This window comes from Triticum dicoccoides, chromosome 7B, assembly GCF_002162155.2.
Source record: "Triticum dicoccoides isolate Atlit2015 ecotype Zavitan chromosome 7B, WEW_v2.0, whole genome shotgun sequence".
Classification (NCBI taxonomy): domain Eukaryota; kingdom Viridiplantae; phylum Streptophyta; class Magnoliopsida; order Poales; family Poaceae; genus Triticum; species Triticum dicoccoides.
Window position 1 is genome coordinate 721,846,568 of NC_041393.1, and position 22,392 is coordinate 721,868,959.

Below are 22,392 nucleotides of genomic sequence, written 5' to 3' on the forward strand. Positions count from 1 at the left end.
GTGCGCGCGGAAGGGGCGACGGGCGCGGGCTGAGCCATCGGGCGACGGGTGCGGGCCGGAGGCAGGGGCACAGGGCGTGGCTGCGGGCTCGGCCGTGGGCGGCGACAAGCAGGGCGCGGCGCGGGCGGTGCGCGGCTGCGGGCAGTGGCTGCTGGCGCGGAGAGCTCATGCATGGACGAGTGCACCGGCAGGGCGCGGCTGGCGAGCGCGTGGGCTGCGGCACTGGCAGGTGCGGGCGCACGCAGTCTTGCAGGGCGTCGGCACGGTCGAGGGCGCGGGCGCGGCACGAACTGATGCTGCTACAGGGCGACCGCGGGGGCAAACACGCGACAAACATTTTTGGGTGATCTGCCGCGTTGGGCACCTTCAACACAAGCCGGACACGCATGTCCGTTTTGCTACCCATTGCCATCTCAAACTGACAAAATCCGGTCGAAGCGGACGTCCGTTTGAGATCGTGCGGTGGAGTTGGCCTTACCTTTCTATGGCAACCGTCCTAATACTCCCCTTCCTCCTCACTAAATATACATAAATACAAAAGAATATGTATATAAAAATTAACTTTAAAATAAAATAAACATAAATACAAAACAATGTATATAAAAAATAAACAAAACTAAATAAAATAAACATGAAATAAAATAAAACATTAACCTAATTTTTATAAAAGTAAAACAAAATAAAGTAAAGTAAAGTAAAAAGAAGTAAAATACATCTCGCATGGGCCAGCCAACAAAGCACCCAACATGCTACTCCCTCCGTCCAGGTTTATAACTAGGCTCTCAGCATCATAAGCATGTCCCTTTTTATAAGGCCACGCTTTGGAAAGGTGCATGAATGCAACCGTTGCATTGGTTGCATTAAAAGTCGTTGTTGTTGGTGCCATAGCTGAGAAATTAATACACTTCTTGCATGTTTTTTCATTGGCTGCATGCATGTGAGAGAGTGCATTGGGAGTGGAATGGAAGAATTAATGTGACCAAATTACTATGTGTCTTGGTATAAGAGAAGTTGTCTTTAGGCCTAATAAACCCGGACGGATGGAGTACCCCATAACACCACCCCCACTGCCCCACACACTCCCCCACTCCTATCCATTCCGATCCCCATCGACCCCTCCCCGGCACCGCCCACCGCTGCCATCCCCGCGGCAGCCTTACTCCGCCGTCCTCGCCGACTGGATGCCATCTCCACCGTCGGCGCTGTCGTCTTCACCGCCTCCACCACTCAACACCCCGTCGCACCAACGCCTTCGTCAACGTTATCATCCGTACCGCCTTCACCGTCGTCATTGCTCCGCCGCTCCATCGTCACCGCCCCGCCAATGGCCGGCTGCCACCGGTGTTTTCTTTGTGTGTATAGATGCTATTGTAGGTTGTAGTGTATTTTTAGTGTAGATTGTAGTGTACTTTTAGCATAGTTTTTAGGCTAGTGTTAATGTAGTTTTGGATAGTTGGTTGATATTACGATGTTTCAATGTAGGTTCTAGTGTAGTGTTAGTGTAGTTTTAGTTGTAGGTCGAATTTTGTAGTTGTGGATTATATTTAGTTGTATATTTTACTGTTATTGTAGTTGATGTTTTAGTTGCAAATTTTTATAGTTGTACGCTGTAGATTGTAGTTTTTGCAGGTATTCGTATGGTCAATATGTCCAATCATGGCGAATTTTTTCAGTAACTATAGAATATTATTTTTTTACTAACTTGTTAGGTATTACCACCGTCACAGATAGCACCGACGTACAGTGCTAATTTTTACTATAGTGTTGAAACTATCTCGAATATATGAACCTAGCTATATGTGTTATGTTCGTCACTTCGAATCATGAGGTATGTTTATTTTGTCAACATGAATGCGGTAAATGGATCCCCCGTGTGCGACCTGTGGCGTAGTGATATGCCAGAAGGACATGAAGTTCTTCATAGATCTTCCAGATGACTTCCTAACTAGGATGGTATGTTTATGTTCAGCATGTCGTGACTGAGTTACATAAAACTGCGTCCAAAATTTTCTAACTGGCTTTCTTTCAATTTTGCTCAGGTCATCTCTTGCGGGACAAGGCGTGACTTTCTAGAAAAGTTCAGCCTTGGGCTTGATGCAAGGGTCAGATTACATTCTGTCCTCGTGAATATGTTGAAGTCCAGGAACTTAACTTGTCTCGTCACCGACGAGCCAGCCATAACTATTTTGGTTACCCTTGTTGGACAAATCTTGTAGTTGATGGTGGGATGGAAGTTGGGGATAGAGGCATGTTCTACATCAAGTATGATCGTGAGAAGATCATGGTGTACTACATGCCCGCTCACAGCTCTAGTTCGTTTACCCAGGGTATGACCCTTAGTGCAACCACTAAAGAGTCTAGATATTAGACATGGTACCTGCTCGTATTATGCTAGCATCTCTTTGAACTTCCGTTGAACATGTGTTATGCCTGCTATGTTAATTAGTTCTTCATTGAACTTAAATGTTGTCATTTGCCTCTATTTAGCACTATCAAACTTGATTCTGTTGCTTCTGTTAAATTGAATTATGTTGTCATTTGGCTGAGAAAGCGCAGTTGTACAACTTTCTTTTTACCTGAGAATCATATTGGTGACAGGGCGCCAACATGGATGTCATTGGTGATGAATATTACTGGTGGCGTTGGACATGTGCCCCCGCCAGTCATACCATTGTTAGTGGTGACGCCACCACTAATTTTTAATACCGATGCCATATTGGTGGCGTTGAGTGTCCGCTCCATGAAGGCCCTTTTGCCATATCACCACTAGGCTTTTCTGCACTAGTGATAACATGACCATAGAGGATGAGAGAGGCATGCCTAAGAACTTTCGAAACATCTCCAATGGGGATCCTATTGAGCCGGAGCACGATGCAAATAAGATACAGAGATTCCTCCCAGCGAATCACAGAATCGAGAACCTAAAAGTTTTTACCCATCTTCAAGATGGTCTTGTTGAGCATTAGTGGCATCTCCATAGGAGTGGAACTTTTGGTTCCTGGGTGCGTATGTACCCTATATGGATTTTTTTAGCAATTCAACAAAAAGTCAAAAAATTCTGAAAATATTTTTGAAATAAACTTGACCCTTCATTGTACCAGTGAGAAAAGTTCCACAAAAAAATTCCTCTTTGACTTCTTTTAAAAAAGACAACTTTTCAGTCAAAATAGCGTGAATAGTGACCTATAATAGCAAATAAATTTTGTCTTTTTTGCTGTGAAGTCAACGTTGGTTTCTTTTTTGTGAAAATTTATACACTAGTGTGCAAGTAAGTCAAGTTTAATCTAAAAATACTTTTGAACTATTTTGGCTTTTTTAATTATCTTAAATAAATACCCCATATAGGGTGTATATACATGCGGAAGCCAAAGGGTAGTTCCCCATCTCCATAGCACTTCATAATTGTGCTTTTGTCATGCTATTTACTTCATTTGAGCCCATCCGTTTGTTTGAATTTAAATAATTTTGTTTGTAAACTATGAATTATAATATTCATGAATTGTGTGAACCTTAATTATTATGTTTAGATTTAATATGTGTGCAAATATGTAGTTGAAATATATTATATAAACTAAAATTAGAAAGATTTGGCATTTTTTTACCCTGTTAAGTTTAGGGGATGGGTTAGAAGCAACACTTCATTAGAGGAGCAAATGTACTCCTCTAAAGGTTACTCGGCCATTTCCTCCTCTAAATTATAAGGGTTAGTTAGAGATGCTCAAAGATGGTTTCGGACAAAAGTATATTCAAATTACAAGTTTCCCGACCGTTTCGTTGCACTAAGTTTATATGTACCAAAATGTTCCCACCATGCAAGTTCATGTGCCACCAGTGCAATTACCTCTATAATTGTATATCCTCCCAAATTCATCAACTAATTTCTTGTAGCTCTTTATGAAAATCACCGTACGTTTCCTGTACCATGATCATGGTTAGACCTGGCCAGCTACTCCAATAATGGTGTTGCGAACTGCTGTTAATGAAAAACTAGGTGAAAAATGTACAAGTCGCACCTTTCACGTACTACTTAAACTGAAGGATCTCAGTTTTACACGTGATATGCCAATCAAATGTTATGAAGTCATCATTGGTGCTCAGTAAGGTCTTGTTGGGTTGTTTGTGACCTTGTCGGTAGTCGATTTTTTTTATGGAAAGGCCTTCATGGCTAGCTTTATTCACATCAAATAACGCTTACATCATCTGCTAAAAATTTAGCAATAAACACATGAGGTGCATCCACCCACAAAAACGGATTGTTTGCACGACTCTAATGAGCTAGTTGATGAGCAACTACATTAGACTCTCTATTAGACTATTACGATGCTCAATAGTAACCTTCTCGATCTCTCTAAATAAAACTTTGCAACTCTCCAATATAGGAGCTGCAGTCGTTGAAAGACCTTCTTTTAGCCTTGAAGCTTCCACCACTGTGATATTGTCCATTCTTACGAGAACATTGCTACATATCCTATTTTTGTATATTTGAGCCCTTCAAGTAACGCAACAGCTTCTACAGAAACAATGTCGGCCACATGCTCGAGTCAGCCGTGTATGCCGAGATAAAGTTTCCACGGTGATCTCTGACTATGGCACCACAAGAACGTGAGAATCTTCCATACAAAAATATGCATCCACATTAAGTATTTGCTGACTTTCTAAATTTGGTTGTCGATTGTTTGGGTTATGTTCTGTAAGACTAGCCACAATAGTGAGTAACATACACATATGCCTAAACTTTATTACTGCCTTCATAGTGGGTAGTAACATAAGTATGGTAACATGCAAAGCTTCATTTATTAGGTTATAGACTCATATTGCATTGGGGCATGTGATGTTACAGTAACTAGCTAAGTTATTATAACTACCTCTCTCCTCATTAACTCATTGCCACATGAGCAAATTTACTGAATTGGACTTGATGTTACTGGTGAAGTTACTCCCACTATGGGTAGTCTAAAAATTGGTCCATAACTATAGCACATTGATTATATCTATCCTCCCATTCATCAACTAATTTCTTGTAGCTCTTTATGACAATCAAGATACGTTTCCTGTACTAGTATTCTTATCGTTTCCTGTAGTACCATTATTATGGCTAGTCCTGCTCAACTACTCTGACAGTGGTGGTGCGGAATGCTGTTAGGCTAGTCACAATGGGCAAGAACATAAGCTAGTAACTTACACACTTCCCTAGATTATGTTACTACCTCCATAGTGGGTAGGAACATCTATGTAGTGTCATGCAACGATGTATTTATTAGGTTATAGACTCATTGTTTCTTGGAGTGTGTGATGTTCCGGTAACTTAGCTAGTTACCACAAGCACCTCTCTCTTTATTAAATACGTGCCACATAAGCAAAGTTGTATTGAAGTGTGTGATGTTACTCCTAAGTTCCTCCCTACTGTGACCAACCTTAATGGAGAACTGAATGACCAGTTGCCTTATATAATGTTCAACCAAACTAATTCCTAACTACTACAAGCCTCTAGTATTCTTTTCTGTGCCCGCGCAGAGAAGAGAAGACGCACTCCCCGGTCATGGGACAACAAGATCAAGATGTCGTCTACTACAATTACCTCTTCATGGCCACCCTCCTGCTACTCCCCTTCCTCCTCATCGTCATGTTCAAGCCGCCGCGCAAGCACGACGGCCAGAACCTTCCCCCGGGGCCATGGCGGCTGCCGGTCATCGGCAGCCTGCACCACCTCATAGGCGCACTCCCGCACCACGCCATCCGTGACCTCGCCCGTCGGTACGACGCCCCGCTCATGCTTCTCCGCCTCGGGGAGCTCAACGTCGTCGTGGCCTCGTCCGCTGTTGCATCGAGGGAGATCATGAAGACCCACGACAAGGCATTCGCGACGCGGCCACGGACTGCCACCCTCGGCGCCATCACGATAGACGACCTCGCCATCTCCCTTGCACCGCACGGCGAGCAGTGGCGCCGCCTCAAAAAGCTATGCGTGACCGAGGTACTCAACGCGCGGCAAGTCCGTTCCCTCCGGGGATGCCGCGAGGCCAACGCCGCCGCCCTAGTCTCCTCCATCGTCTCATCGCTATCGTCTTCGTCGGAGCCCGTGAACCTTAGCTCCCTCATCACCACCCACGTCACCAACTTGGCGGTGCACGCATTGGTGGGCGAGCGGAACGAGGATCTTCGCGCAGAGTTCCTGGAATGCCTGGACGAGGGCATCAAGCTGGCCTCGGGGATCAGCCTGGCTGACCTGTTCCCATCGTCGCGCCTTGCACGTGCGTTCAGTAGCTCAATTCACCGGATGGAGGCGTTAAACCACCAGATAAGCCAGCTCATCGGCCGGATCATTGAGGAGCATCGCATGAGGAGGTCGGCTGGCGGCGGGGACGAGGAAGAAGACATCGTGGACGTGCTACTGAGGATCCAAAATGACGGTGGCAGCGTCCACATGCCTCTCAACGCAAGAACAATTGGTTCCGTGATTATGGTAAGATCGAACTCGAGACTTCTTCGCTTTGGCTCTAGACTCTAGTATACCATGCACTTTATTACATGCGCCAAAAGTTCACCGAAAGAGATCAATTTTTTTTCTTGTGTTTTGGAAAGGAGTGCAATGCACTTATCTTCATAGTCCTAAAGTGTGAGGTATGCCATTTAGCGACAGCTCACGGGAAGCTAGGAAAAGCTATAGTGAAGCTATAATTAATGAAGCTATAAGCCTCATTTAGCTTTTTTCATTAACTCATGAAAAAATTAACATAAAATGAGGCATCATATATGATATATCACATATAATTGACTTCAGACATGTTCAAGCATAAAAAACAAGGTACACCTAATCAAGCATTCTAATTCAATAATAGATGTTTGCATCAGTGCATCATAGGAGTATTTTATATAAATCAGCAGGAATAATAATAAATTTGAACGGCGCTGCAACGTGATTTCGAAAAGCTTAGAAAATAGTGGCCCAACCGAAGCTTAGCAGCCCTAAATTACTCAAAATTTAATGCTATAGTAGGAGTAGCGAGCTATTAACGTCATTTTTAATTTAGCGCTGGAAGTCCATAGTTTAGTGGGAAGCTGCTCCAAATGCTATATAGCGACGCCATTGTGGGCTATTTAAAATATTTTTTATACTTGAATGCATTATGCATGCATCTCAATTGAAAAGTAATTATTTCAGCCAGAACATCTCAACTAATTAAAGTTCTGTTTTTTGTAGGATATGTTTTCGGGAGGGAGCGAAACCTCGGTGACAACACTTCAATGGGTGATGGCAGAGCTCATGCGGAATCCTGCGGCTCTGCGGAGGGTGCAAGCCGAGGTCCGCAGCGCTTTCGCTGGGCAGACCTGCATCAAGGAGGATGCCCTGCAGGAGCTGCGTTATTTGCATCTAGTAATCAGGGAGTCGCTTCGGCTACACCCGGTGTTGCCGTTGCTTCTCCCGCGGGAGTGCCAGGAACCATGTCGTGTCCTCGGCTATGATGTGCCCAAGGGCGCCATGGTGCTCGTCAACGCATGGGCAATCGGGCGGGATGGAGCAAGCTGGGGCGCTGATGCCGAGGAGTTCAGGCCAGAGAGGTTTGAGGAGGCTGGTGATGCGGCGGCGGATTTCAGGGGAACGAACTTCGAGCTCGTGCCATTCGGCGCCGGTAGGAGGATGTGTCCTGGGATCACGTTTGGGATAGCGGTCGTGCAGATCATGCTAGCGAGCCTGTTGTTCCATTTTGATTGGGAGCTCCCTGGAGGAGGCGCCGATGGTCTAGACATGGCGGAGGAGCTCGGGATAACGGCCAAGAGGAAGAACGACCTGTGGCTGCATGCCACCGTTCACGTGCCTGCTCCTAATCCATGAATATTCAAACATGGCTATGTCTTATATTATAGCCTTTCTTGTCCTCACAGCTAAATAAAATGGGTCGGAGAAATAAGTTCTTAATTTTTCATTATGTAATCTGTGGCCTAAGTTGTTTGCTTATTGTGTGTGTGCGCGCACGCGCGTGTGTGTTTTTCTATGTTGTCAAATATTATCTATCGCGGGAACTGGATGCATTCTGGTGCTTTGTCATGTTATCCATCATTTGAGTAGTGCTCAATTTATGTGATTTTTTTTCAATAATATTGTGATTTTTCTGCTTACAGAATGAGAAAAAAGTGTTAACTAACTGAAATTCTAGCCCTCGCCAAGAAAATAATATCAATTGAGCTGTGAAAAACTTGAATATTCAATATTGCGAAAACATGTTCTTTTCCAGACAAAACTTCCGATCATTCATCATGCGTCATGGCAATACAAAGAAACCAAAAGTAAAAAAAAGTTACAACCATGTACGTAGATCCCCTAGCAACGACTACAAGCACGGGAGATAGCCGAAGGCACGCCGCCATTAGTGGCCCTCCTTTACCAACATGTAGACACTAGAACAAAAACTGGATCCAAGCAGATCCACCGAAGGCCAGCACCGCCTAAATCCCTCAAGATCTCCTGGAGACACACCCCCACATGCCCTTCTGCGCTGCTAGACACATTCCGGGACGGTGGCTAGGCAGTGAGAATCTTATTCTATCTTCAGGAAGCCGCCGTCTCATCTTGCTAAGAAGGACATAAACCCTAAACAAACCTTTTTTAAGATGAAGCAGGATCCCCTTAGCAAGGGCAGGGGTCCATCGTGCCTCCATGGACCTAGGGCCATCAAAGACGATGCAAGCCGTCGGCGGTGACGATTGGAGGTAGAGGACCCGCGCTACTAAGTGGTTTCCACCGTGACCCCGGGACATCCCATAGTAGTAGTGAGGGTTATAAACCTGTGCTACCAGTTGATAGTAGTAGCGCGGGCTATAAACCGACGCTCCTACTGAGTGGTCTCCATCGTGCCCCCCGGGACAATGCCATAGTAGTAGCAAGGGTTATAAACCCACACTACTACTGAGTCGATAGTGTAGTAGCGTGTGCTATAAATGTTGGGGAATGTTGCAGAAAATAAAAAATTTCTACGTTTCACCAGGATCAATCTATGGAGTCATCTAGCAACGAGAGAGAGGATAGCATCTACATACCCTTGTAGATCGCGAGCGGAAGCGTTCAAGAGAACGGGGTTGAGGGAGTCGTACTCGTCGTGATCCAAATCACCGATGATCCTAGTGCCGAACGGACAGTACCTCCGCGTTCAACACACGTACGGTTGGGAAGATGTCTCCTCCTTGATCCAGCAAGGGGAAAAGGAGAGGTTGATGGAGATCCAGCAGCACGACGGCGTGGTGGTGGATGCAGCAGCGATCTCGGCAGGGCTTCGCCAAGCTTCAGCGAGAGGGAGAGGTGGTGCGTGGGGAGAGGGAGGCGCCAGAGACTTGGGTGGGGCTGCCCTCCCTCCCCCCTCTTTATATAGGGCCCCCAGGGGGGGCGCCGGCCCTAGGACATCCAATCTCTAAGGGGGGCGGCGGCCAAGGGGGGTGGCTTGCCCCCCAAGCCATGTGGGGCGCCCCCCACTCCTAGGGTTTGCAACCCTAGGCGCAGGGGGGCCAAGGGGGGCGCACCAGCCCACCAGGGGCTGGTTTCCCTCCCACTTCAGCCCATGGGGCCCTCCGGGATAGGTGGCCCCACCCGGTGGACCCCCGGGACTCTTCCGGTGGTCCTGGTGGTCCCGGTACAATACCGGTGACCCCCGAAACTTTCCCGATAGCCGAAACTGGACTTCCTATATATAATTCTTCACCTCCGGACCATTCCGGAACTCCTAGTGACATCCGGGATCTCATCCGGGACTCTGAACAACTTTCGGGTTACTGCATACTTATATCTCTACAACCCTAGGGTCACCGAACCTTAAGTGTGTAGACCCTACGGGTTCGGAAGACACACAGACATGACCGAGACGCCTCTCCGGTCAATAACCAACAGCAGGATCTAGATACCCATGTTGGCTCCCACATGCTACTCCATGATCTCATCGGATGAACCATGATGTCGAGGATTCAATCAATCCCGTATTCGATTCCCTTTGTCAATCGGTACGTTACTTGCCCGAGATTCGATCGTCGGTATCCCAATACCTCATTTAATCTCGTTACCGGCAAGTCACTTTACTCGTACCGTAATGCATGATCCCGTGATCAGATACTTGGTCACATTGAGCTCATTATGATGATGCATTACCGAGTGGGCCCAGAGATACCTCTCCATCATACGGAGTGACAGATCCCAGTCTCGATTCGTGCCAACCCAACAGACACTTTCAGAGATACCCGTAGTGCACCTTTATAGTCATCCAGTTACGTTGTGACGTTTGGCACACCCAAAGCACTCCTACGGTATCCGGGAGTTGCACAATCTCATGGTCTAGGGAAATGATACTTGACATTTGGAAAAGCTCTAGCAAAACGAACTACATGATCTTTGTGCTACGCTTACGATTGGGTCTTGTCCATCACATCATTCTCCTAATGATGTGATCTCGTTATCAATGACATCCAATGTCCATAGTCAGAAAACCATGACTATCTATTGATCAACGAGCTAGTCAACTAGAGGCTCACTAGGGACGTGTTGTGGTCTATATATATTCACACATGTATTATGATTTCCAGATAACACAATTATAGCATGAACAATAGACAATTATCATGAACAAGGAAATATAATAATCCATTTTATTATTGCCTCTAGGGCATATTTCCAACAGTGTCCCACTTGCACTAGAATTAATAATCTAGTTACATTGTGATGAATCGAACATCCATAGAGTTCTGGTGTTGATCATGTTTTGCTCTAGGGAGAGGTTTAGTCAACGGATCTGCTACATTCAGTTCCGTATGTACTTTACAAATATCTATGTCTCCATCTTGAACATTTTCACGTATGGAGTTGAAGCGACGCTTGATGTGCCTAGTCTTCTTGTGAAACCTGGACTCCTTGGCAAGTGCAATAGCTTCAGTGTTGTCACAGAAGAGTGTGATCGGCCCCGACGCATTGGGTATGACTCCTAGGTCGGTGATGAACTCCTTCACCCAGATTGCTTCATGCGCTGCCTCCGAGGCTGCCATGTACTCTGCTTCACATGTAGATCCCGCCACGACGCTTTGCTTGCAACTGCACCAGCTTACTGCCCCACCATTCAAAATATATACGTATCCGGTTTGTGACTTAGAGCCATCCAGATCTGTGTCAAAGCTAGCGTCGACGTAACCCTTTACGACGAGCTCTTCGTCACCTCCATAAACGAGAAACATATCCTTAGTCCTTTTCAGCTACTTTAGGAGGTTCTTGACCGCTATCCAGTGTTCCATGCCGGGATTACTTTGGTACCTTCCTACCAAACTTACGGCAAGGTTTACATCAGGTCTGGTACACAGCATGGCATACATAATAGACCCTATAGCTGAGGCATAGGGGATGACACTCATCTTTTCTCTATCTTCTGCCGTGGTCGGACATTGAGCTGAGCTCAATTTCACACCTTGCAACACAGGCAAGAACCCCTTCTTGGACTGATCCATATTGAACTTCTTCAATATCTTATCAAGGTATGTGCTTTGTGAAAGACCTATGAGGCGTCTCTATCTATCCCTATAGATCTTGATGCCTAATATGTAAGCAGCTTCTCCAAGGTCCTTCATTGAAAAACACTTATTCAAGTAGGCCTTAATGATGTCCAAAAGTTCTATATCATTTCCCATCAAAAGTATGTCATCTACATATAATATGAGAAATGCTACAGAGCTCCCACTCACTTTCTTGTAAATGCAGGCTTCTCCATAAGTCTGCATAAACCCAAACGTTTTGATCATCTCATCAAAGCGAATGTTCCAACTCCGAGATGCCTGCACCAGCCCATAAATGGATCGCTGGAGTTTGCATACCTTGTTAGCATTCTCAGGGTCGACAAAACCTTCCGGCTGCATCATATACAGTTCTTCCTTAAGATAGCCGTTAAGGAATGCTGTTTTGACGTCCATTTTCCATATCTCATAATCATAGTATGCGGCAATTGCTAACATGATTCGGACGGACTTCAGCTTCGCTACGGGAGAGAAAGTCTCATCATAGTCAACCCCTTGAACTTGTCGATAACCCTTAGTGACAAGTCGAGCTTTATAGAGTGTAACATTATCATCTGCGTCTGTCTTCTTCTTAAAGATCCATTTGTTTTCTATCGCTCGCTGATCATCGGGCAAGTCTGTCAAAGTCCATACTTCGTTTTCATACATGGATCCTATCTCGGATTGCATGGCTTCAAGCCATTTGTTGGAATCTGGGTCCGCCATTGCTTCTTCATAGTTCGAAGGTTCACCGTTGTCTAACAACATGATTTCCAGGACAGGGTTGCCATACCACTCTGGTGTGGAACGTGTCCTCATGGACCTACGAAGTTCAGTAGTAACTTGATCCGAAGTACCTTGATCATCATCATTTGTTTCCTCTCCAGTCGGTGCAGGCACCACAGGAACATCTTCCTGAGCTGCGCTACTTTCTGGTTCAAGAGGTAGTACTTCATCAAGTTCCACTTTCCTCCCACTTACTTCTTTCGAGAGAAACTCTTTCTCCAGAAAGGACCCATTCTTGGCAACAAAGATCTTGCCTTCGGATCTGAGGTAGAAGGTTTACCCAATGGTTTCCTTAGGGTATCCTATGGAGACGCATTTTTCCGACTTGGGTTCGAGCTTTTCAGGTTGAAGTTTCTTGACATAAGCATCGCATCCCCAAACTTTTAGAAACGACAGCTTAGGTTTCTTCCCAAACCATAATTCATACGGTGTCGTCTCAACGAATTTAGACGGTGCCCTATTTAAAGTGAATGTAGCTGTCTCTAGAGCGTATCCCCAAAATGATAGCGGTAAATCGGTAAGAGACATCATAGATCGCACCATATCCAATAAAGTGCGATTACGACGTTCGGACACACCGTTATGCTGAGGTGTTCCAGGCGGCGTGAGTTGTGAAACGATTCCACATTTCCTTAAGTGTGTACCAAATTTGTGACTTAAATATTCTCCTCCACGATCTGATCGTAAGAACTTCATCTTTCGGTCACGTTGATTCTCTACCTCATTCTGAAATTCCTTGAAATTTTCAAAGGTCTTAGACTTGTGTTTCATCAAGTAGACATACCCATATCTACTCAAGTCGTCAGTGAGAGTGAGAACATAACGATATCCTCCGCAAGCCTTAATGCTCATTGGACCGCACACATCAGTATGTATGATTTCCAATAAGTTGGTTGCTCGCTTCATTGTTCCGGAGAACGGAGTCTTGGTCATTTTGCCCATGAGGCATGGTTCGCATGTGTCAAATGATTCATAATCGAGAGACTCTAAAAGTCCATCAGCATGGAGCTTCTTCATGCGCTTGACACCAATGTGACCAAGGCGGCAGTGCCACAAATATGTGGGACTATCGTTATCAACTTTGCATATTTTGGTATTTACACTATGAATATGTGTAACATCACGTTCGAGATTCACTAAGAATAAACCATTGACCATCGGGGCATGACCATAAAACATATCTCTCATATAAATAGAACAACCATTATTCTCGGATTTAAATACGTAGCCATCTCGTATTAAACGAGATCCAGATACAATGTTCATGCTCAAAGCTGGCACTAAATAACAATTATTGAGGTTTAAAACTAATCCCGTAGTTAAATGTAGAGGTAGCGTGCCAACGGCGATCACATCGACCTTGGAACCATTCTCGGCGCGCATCGTCACCTCGTCCTTCGCCAGTCTCCGCTTATTCCGCAGCTCCTGCTTTGAGTTACAAATATGAGCAACTGCACCGGTATCAAATACCCAAGAGCTACTACGAGTGCTGGTAAGGTACACAACAATAACATGTATATCACATATACCTTTGGTGTTGCCGGCCTTCTTGTCCGCTAAGTACTTGGGGCAGTTCCGCTTCCAGTGACCACTTCCCTTGCAATAAAAGCACTCAGTCTCAGGCTTGGGTCCATTCCTTGGCTTCTTCCCGGCAACCGGCTTACCGGGCGCGGCAACTCCCTTGCCGTCCTTCTTGAAGTTCTTTTTACCCTTGCCTTTCTTGAACTTAGTGGTTTTATTCACCATCAACACTTGATGTTCCTTTTTGATCTCTACCTCCGCTGATTTCAACATTGAATATACCTCAGGAATGGTCTTTTCCATCCCCTGCATATTGAAGTTCATCACAAAGCTCTTGAAGCTCGGTGGAAGCGACTGAAGGATTTTGTCAATAACCGCGTCATCCGGGAGATTAACTCCCAGCTGAGTCAAGCGGTTGTGCAACCCAGACATTTTGAGTATGTGCTCACTGACAGAACTGTTTTCCTCCATCTTACAACTGAAGAACTTGTCGGAGACTCCATATCTCTCGACCCGGGCATGAGCTTGGAAAACCATTTTCATCTCTTCGAACATCTCATATGCTCCATATTGCTCAAAACGCTTTTGGAGCCCCGGTTCTAAGCTGTAAAGCATGCCTCACTGAACGAGGGAGTAATCATCAGCACGAGACTGCCAAGCATTCATAACATCTTGGTTCTCTGGGATGGGTGCTTCACCTAGCGGTGCTTCTAGGATATAATCTTTCTTGGCAGCTATGAGGATGATCCTCAGGTTCCGGACCCAGTCTGTATAGTTGTTGCCATCATCTTTCAGCTCGGTTTTCTCTAGGAACGCGTTGAAGTTGAGGACAACGTGGGCCATTTGATCTACAAGACATATTGTAAAGATTTTAGACTAAGTTCATGATAATTAAGTTCATCTAATCAAATTATTTAATGAACTCCCACTCAGACAGACATCCCTCTAGTCATCTAAGTGAAACATGATCCGAGTCAACTAGGCCGTGTCCGATCATCACGTGAGACGGACTAGTCGACATCGGTGAACATCTCCATGTTGATCGTACCTTCTATACGACTCATGCTCGACCTTTCGGTCCTCCATGTTCTGAGGCCATGTATGTACATGCTAGGCTCGTCAAGTCAACCTAAGTGTATTGCGTGTGTAAATCTGGCTTACACCCGTTGTATTCGAACGTTAGGATCTATCACACCCGATCATCACGTGGTGCTTCGAAACAACGAACCTTCACAACGGTGCACAGTTAGGGGGAACACTTTCTTGAAATTATTGCGAGGGATCATCTTATTTAAGCTACCGTCGTTCTAAGAAAATAAGATGTAAAACATTATAAACATCACATGCAATCAAATAGTGACATGATATGGCCATTATCATATTGCTCCTTTGATCTCCATCTTCGGGGCGCCATGATCATCTTCGTCACCGGTATGACACCATGATCTCCATCATCATGATCTCCATCATCGTGTCTTCATGAAGTTGTCACACCAACGATTACTTCTACTTCTATGGCTAACGTGTTTAGTAATAAAGTAAAGTAATTTACATGGCGTTATTCAATGACACGCAGGTCTTACAAAAAATAAAGACAACTCCTATGGCTCCTGCCGGTTGTCATACTCATCGACATGCAAGTCGTGATTCCTATTACAAGAACATGATCTCATACATCACATATATATCATTCATCACAACTTTTGGCCATATCACATCACAAAGCACATGCTGCAAAAACAAGTTAGACGTCCTCTAATTGTTGTTGCATGTTTTTACGTGGCTGCAATAGGATTCTAGCAAGAACGTTTCTTACCTACGTAAAAGACACAACGTGATATGCCAATTTCTATTTACCCTTCATAAGGACCCTTTTCATCGAATCCGCTCCAACTAAAGTGGGAGAGACAGACACCCGCTAGCCACCTTATGCAACTAGTGCATGTCAGTCGGTGGAACCTGTCTCACGTAAGCGTACGTGTAAGGTCGATCCGGGCCGCTTCATCCCACGATACCGCCAAAACAAGATAAGACTAGTAGTGGCAAGAAAATTGACAACATCTACGTCCACAACAAATTTGTGTTCTACTCGTGCATAGAAACTACGCATAGACCTAGCTCATGATGCCACTGTTGGGGAACGTTGCAGAAAATAAAATTTTCTATGCTTCACCAAGATCAATCTATGGAGTCATCTAGCAACGAGAGAGAGGATAACATCTACATACCCTTGTAGATCGCGAGCGGAAGCGTTCAAGAGAACGGGGTTGAGGGAGTCGTACTCGTCGTGATCCAAATCACCGATGATCCTAGTGCCGAACGGACAGCACCTCCGCGTTCAACACACGTACGGTTGGGAAGACGTCTCCTCCTTCTTGATCCAGCAAGGGGAAAAGGAGAGGTTGATGGATATCCAGCAGCACAACGGCGTGGTGGTGGATGCAGCAACGATCTCGGCAGGGCTTTGCCAAGCTTCAGCGAGAGGGAGAGGTGGTGCGTGGGGAGAGGGAGGCGCCAGAGACTTGGGTGCGGCTGCCCTCCCTCCCCCCTCTTTATATAGGGCCCCTAGGGGGGCGCCGGCCCTAGGAGATCCAATCTCCAAGAGGGGGCGGCGGCCAAGGGGGGTGCCTTGCCCCCCAAGCCATGTAGGGCGCCCCCCACTCTTAGGGTTTCCAACCCTAGGCGTAGGGGGGGGGGCAAGGGGGGCGCACCAGCCCACCAGGGGCTGGTTCCCCTCCCACTTCAGCCCATGGGGCCCTCCGGGATAGGTGGCCCCACCCGGTGGACCCCCGGGACCCTTCCGGTGGTCCCGGTACAATACCGGTGACCCCCGAAACTTTCCCGATAGCCGAAACTGGACTTCCTATATATAATTCTTCACCCCCGGACCATTTCGGAACTCCTCGTGACGTCCGGGATCTCATCCGGGACTCCGAACAACTTTCGGGTTACTGCATACTAATATCTCTACAACCCTAGCGTCACCGAACCTTAAGTGTGTAGACCCTACGGGTTCGGGAGACACGCAGACATGGCCGAGACGCCTCTCCGGTCAATAACCAACAGCGGTATCTAGATACCCATGTTTTCTCCCACATGATACTCGATGATCTCATCGGATGAACCACGATGTCGAGGATTCAATCAATCCCGTATTCAATTCCCTTTGTCAATCGGTATGTTACTTGCCCGAGATTCGATCGTCGGTATCCCAATACCTCGTTTAATCTCGTTACCGGCAAGTCACTTTACTTGTACTGTAATGCATGATCCCGTGGCCAGACACTTGGTCACATTGAGCTCATTATGATGATGCATTACCGAGTGGGCCCAGAGATGCCTCTCCGTCATACGGAGTGACAAATCCTAGTCTCGATTCGTGCCAACCCAACAGACACTTTCGGAGATACCCGTAGTGCACATTTATAGTCACCCAATTACGTTGTGACGTTTGGCACACCCAAAGCACTTCTACGGTAGCCGGGAGTTGCACAATCTCATGGTCTAAGGAAATGATACTTGACATTTGGAAAAGCTCTAGCAAAATGAACTACACGATCTTTGTGCTATGCTTATGATTGGGTCTTGTCCATCACATCATTCTCCTAATGATTTGATCCCGTTATCAATGACATCCAATGTCCATAGTCAGGAAACCATGACTATCTGTTGATCAACGAGCTAGTCAACTGGAGGCTCACTAGGGACGTGTTGTGGTCTACATATATATTCACACATGTATTACGATTTCCGGATAACACAATTATAGCATGAACAATAGACAATTATCATGAACAAGGAAATATAATAATCCATTTTATCCACTACTGAGTCGATAGTAGTAGCGCGTGCTATAAACCCGCGCTACTACTAAGAACAGGGTTTTTAACAGACCTCAAATCCCCATCTCCTCCTCCAAATCCCTTCGTTCTCCCGTCCCTCTCATCCTCTCTCTCCATAGGCTCTCCCATGGTGCTCCTGCCCATGTGCGCCTCCTCCTCCATGGCGCCCAACGAGGCCGCCGCCTCGCGCCACTGGCGTCCAGGAGCTCGCCGGTCTTCCCCCTTGCCTCCATGCTACCACACCGGAGCACCTCAACAACAGCGACTAGCCCCGGTACTCCCTACATCTCGTTCCTCTCTCCCTTGTTTCTCCTTTTCCCTTTCCCCTCTGGTTTGACTCGCCCTCCCATGTCTATCCCCATGTAGGTATTCACCATGGATGAACAGGGAGCTCTCTGCCTTGGCCGTGAAGAGACACCCCACACCACCGCATTGCTCTGCCCTGGATCCTGTCCCTTTCCAGCAACCGCCTGCGGATCTAGTCTGCTGCTGCCTGTCCGCACCATTGGCAACCCCTGCCATTGCTGGATCGAATCGTTGCCGCCATTGACAACATGCATGGGATCGAGAATTTTTTTTGTCCGCGCTACTACTAACTCAAATAGTAGTAGCACGGGTGGCACCCACGCTACTACTACCAGTTAGCTGTAGCGAGCGCGGGCACCCACGCTACTACTAGCTATTTAACCCATGCTACTAGTAGGCTTTTCCCTAGTAGTGATCGAATAAATGACTCACGAATACTTTTAGTGACATTGGAGTATCTAGGTGACATTAGAATGGATTGATGCGTATCATATGGTGTTGTTGTAGTACAAATTCTAGTGTTGTTTGTGACACTTATAGGGATGAATCAATAGATTGATCGAAAAGATAACTTTGAGGTGGTTCACTACCTACAACAATTTCGGGCGAAGGAGGCGGAGGAGGCGAAGGGGTTGCTACAGTGGGAGAGGGAAGAGTGAGACATAGCGACGGCGAGGTGGAGTGGTGCGGCTAGGGTTAGGGTTTAGGTAGGGTTTGGGCGGCGGCGGCTGTAGGGGCAGCGATGGCTCGCGTGGGGTAGAGAGGAGGGCGGTGTAGCGGGCTGGCGGGTGGGGAAAAAGAAGCGGCGGCGGCTAGGAAGGCTGTGGCGGCGCGGCTGAGGTTTGGGTTTAGTGGCGGTAGAGGCTGAAGAGCTGCGACGATGAAACGGCTAGGACCATAATTAGGCTGATACCATGTAGATAATAGGTTTGGTGCAACTAACGATATATTCATCGGGTGCATATGCACGTATATATATATAGGTACAATGAGTGTCCACATCCTTAACTATACATGGAAGGAGGAGGGTTTGTTGTACAAATAATAGACATGCAATATACATCTGAACACCACAGAAAGGCCACCACTCGAGCACACATCTCATTTGCCGTCCCACAATAACCCTCTAGCATCTCCTCATGAGGCCGCTCCTGAACAGGACCTATCCACCGTCGTTGGCGCCGTGCGGGCTTTGCCAAGCGCCCTGCCTTGGCGGCAGTGAGAGGGGAATAAAAATGGCTGGTGGGTAGGAATTTTGTTCCCTCACCACGACCCTCGTACGAAGCTTTTTCTCTTGTACTGTCGTTTATGATTACGTTCATTGTTATGCAATTTTGTTTCTGTTTTTATAGTGCTGCTATTTTTTCAAATTACAGTACAACTAAAATTCAAAAATAAAATTACAGTACAACTAGCTGTACAACATTTTTATGCTGCTTACGCACACCATTTCTCTAATGTACGTCACAACAAGCCAAGGCACGGACATATAGGCATGGCGGTGTCCGTTTCCATAAATTTGAGCAAACTCCTTGAATCAGCACAACACCAACGTGATATCGCTCAAGCTGAATCTTTTTTTTTAAACGAAGGTTCGAGTCACACCCGACTTTCTTTGTTTTTTGTTTACCCGCAAATAAAAAAACAAAGCTATCAACCGGCCTGGATTACATTGCAACATACAAACAAACAAAGAGAAAAATGCAAAGCAGCAAAAGATACAGAGTGCAAACAAAAGAAGAGAAGAAACACATCATGAATGAAGCGCCGAGTTTGAGAGGGAAGGCGAAGATACAGGAGGGATACCAACTGCATGCAGAAGAATACTTCATTGCCCGCTTCCAGAAACCAGATTAACCGAAAAAGATTAACCGAAGCTTTTATCAACTAATTTAGCGGCACGGGCACTCGCACCACGGGGACAAGCACGAGGTCGTTGCGGCGGCGCACGGTGACGCCCATCTCCTCCGCCATGTCCAGCTCCCCGGCCTCCGCTCCGCCCGGCAGCTCCCAGTCGAAGTGGTACAGCAGCCCGGCGAGAGCGAGCTCCACGTTTGCCAGCCCGAAGGACATCCCGGGGCACATCCGCCGGCCCGCCCCGAACGGCGTGTACTCCATGTCAGCCCCCTTGAAGTCCGCGGCGTCACCGCGCTCGAACCTCTCTGGCATAAACTCCTCGGCGGCGTCCCAGTGCGTGGGGTCCCTGCAAATGGCCCACGCATTGACGAGCACCATGGTGCCCTTGGGCACGTCGTAGCCAAGGACTTGGCAACCGTCGCTCCGGCACTCCCGCGGCAGCAGCAGCGGCGCCGGCGGGTGCAGGCGGAGCACCTCCTTGACCACTAGGCGCATGTACTTGAGGTCGGCGAGGGAGGACTCGGTCACCGTGGTCTGGCCGGCGAGCGCCAGCTGGGCCTCGTCCTGCACCTTCCGCATCACTCTAGGGCTCCTCACCAGCTCGGACATGGCCCATTGCAGTGTCGTCGCCGCTGTCTCGCTGCCACGGGCGAATATGTCCTGTACGACCGACTTGATCATTTCGGTCGACAAGGGGAACTGCAGGTCGCCTTTCCGCTGGATCCTCAGGAGCACGTCAAGCAGGTCCTCGTCATCGTCGTCGTCTGCCCGGCGGTTCTCCTGGTGCTCCCGGACGACGGTGTCCATGAACGCGTCTAGTTCCTTGCGGTGCTGCCTCACCCGGGGCGGCGTCCGGCTAAGGAGCATGGCGAGGCGTGATGACGGGTAGAGGTCCGGTAAGCTCATCCCGGCGAACAGCTTGCTACCGGTTGACACCAACTCCAGGAAGCCGTCGCGGTCCTTGAATCTGCTCCCGATGATGGTGCGCACGGACGAGTCGGCGGCGTAAGCTGCCAGCAACCCGCTGAGGTTAACCATGGCCCGCGACGCCGCCACCGCCCGGAGCAGCCGGGCGGCCTCCTCCTGGCGCGTGGGGCGGAAAGAGAGCACGCGTCGGGCGCTGAGGAGCTCGACGGTGCAGATCTTGCGGAGCTGGCGCCACTGGGCGCCGTAGGGCGCGAAGAAGATGCCCTCGGCGCCCGGCTGGATGGAGAGGCGGGCCATGCGGCTGAGGTAGCGGGAGGCGAAGTCGACGTCGTGGGAGACCATGAGCTCATGCGCGGCGTCTGCGGAGGAGGCGACGACGATGGGCAGGCCGCCGAGGCGGAGAAGCAGGAGCGGGCCGTGGCGCTGCGCCAGGTCACGCAGGGCGCGGTGCGGCAGGTCCCGCGCCAGGTGGAGGAGGTGGCCGAGCAGCGGGAGCGGCCACGGCGACGGGGGCAGGCGGAGTGCGGGCGCACGGAGCCGGCGCTGGCGCCGGCGGTGGAGCCAGAGGAGTAGGACGACGGCCAGGAGAAGGAGGAGCGGCAGCGACGCCATGGCCAAAGGAGGAGGATGGGACTGGAAAGGACGCCGCAGCTTCTGGTCGATGGAGGAGAGCCGTGGTTTTGTAGCTTGCATTGCATGGTGTTGAGCTCGCAGTCTCACACGGAAATGCCTACCTAGCTACCTTGAGTCATCCCACGTGATGCTCAAGGAACAGGGCGTGCCTCCTAGTCCTACCGTGACCTTTGCGAACGAACCAACGAACAATCGAATTCTTCTTGTACGTGCACGTGCACGGCCGGGGTCGCCTCTCTTTCTTCTTCTTTTCTTTTCTTTTTTGCAATTCCTGCTTCTTCTTCTTCTTCTTCTTCTTCTTCTTCTTCTTCTTCTTCTTCTACCGGCCGCACGTGCTCGGTTCCGGTCCTCTACATGCAACCCCTAGCTGCCGGCTCGTCTCCTCCTTCCTCTCTGGCCCGCCGGTCAGCACAGCGCCACCGTACGTTGTTGACTCCGGCCATCCTCGCGCGCGCGTACGTACCGCTTGGATCGCTCCTCGACTCAATTCCTCGCGTCTCCTCTCCACTTGGATTTCACCAAGTTTAATTTAAAGATTTCTTTTTTTTTTTGTTATTTCTCCAAGTAAAATTGAAACGCATTGTTACGATTTTTGGAAACTTTTTTGTTTGTTGGTTTGTATAAGATTTTCATCAACCACATATGTATTACTCTATATAATATAATATGCTTGAGAAGAGAATAGCCAAATACCATCAACCTAAGACAAATATGTACAGCCGTTCTATTTGCAGACGGCGGACCTTGGGCTAATTGGAGCACTGCAGGAAAATGTATACTAAAAATACACAATCTGTATGAAAATAGTTGATCATGTATTAAAAATATACTAATCAACAGCTAAAAATGTTAATTAATTATTTGAAAACTGTTAGCTAATAGTTCAAAAAATGTTGACCATATATTAAAAAAACTATTCTGTATTTAGAAAAATATTAAACTTGTATATAAACATGTTCCTAATGTATATGAAAATATACATTGTGTGCAAAAAAATGTTTATTTC

General features: G+C 47.5%; 2 protein-coding genes across 2 annotated transcripts; one reads left to right on the top strand and one right to left on the bottom strand.

Moving 5' to 3' along the window:
* The first annotated feature begins 5,501 nt into the window (after nt 1–5,501).
* LOC119341055 (premnaspirodiene oxygenase-like) lies at nt 5,502–8,031 on the top strand. The gene is made up of 2 exons (XM_037612953.1): nt 5,502–6,463; nt 7,202–8,031. The coding sequence occupies exons 1-2, from the start codon at nt 5,540–5,542 to the stop codon at nt 7,832–7,834; spliced, it is 1,557 nt and encodes a 518-aa protein (XP_037468850.1). The 5' UTR covers nt 5,502–5,539; the 3' UTR covers nt 7,835–8,031.
* An 11,737-nt stretch (nt 8,032–19,768) lies between these two features.
* On the bottom strand, nt 19,769–21,375 carry LOC119341338 (zealexin A1 synthase-like). The gene has a single exon (XM_037613219.1). It carries the CDS (start codon nt 21,363–21,365, stop codon nt 19,857–19,859), a length of 1,509 nt encoding a protein of 502 aa, XP_037469116.1. The 5' UTR covers nt 21,366–21,375; the 3' UTR covers nt 19,769–19,856.
* Between the last annotated feature and the right edge of the window lie 1,017 nt (nt 21,376–22,392).

Coding starts and splice junctions, on each gene's coding strand:
- LOC119341055 (XM_037612953.1), top strand. CDS start 5,540: ATGGGACAACAAGATCAAGATGTCGTCTACTACAATTACCTCTTCATG. Junction 6,464..7,201: donor CAATTGGTTCCGTGATTATG/GTAAGATCGAAC, acceptor TGTTTTTTGTAG/GATATGTTTTCGGGAGGGAG.
- LOC119341338 (XM_037613219.1), bottom strand. CDS start 21,365: ATGGCGTCGCTGCCGCTCCTCCTTCTCCTGGCCGTCGTCCTACTCCTC.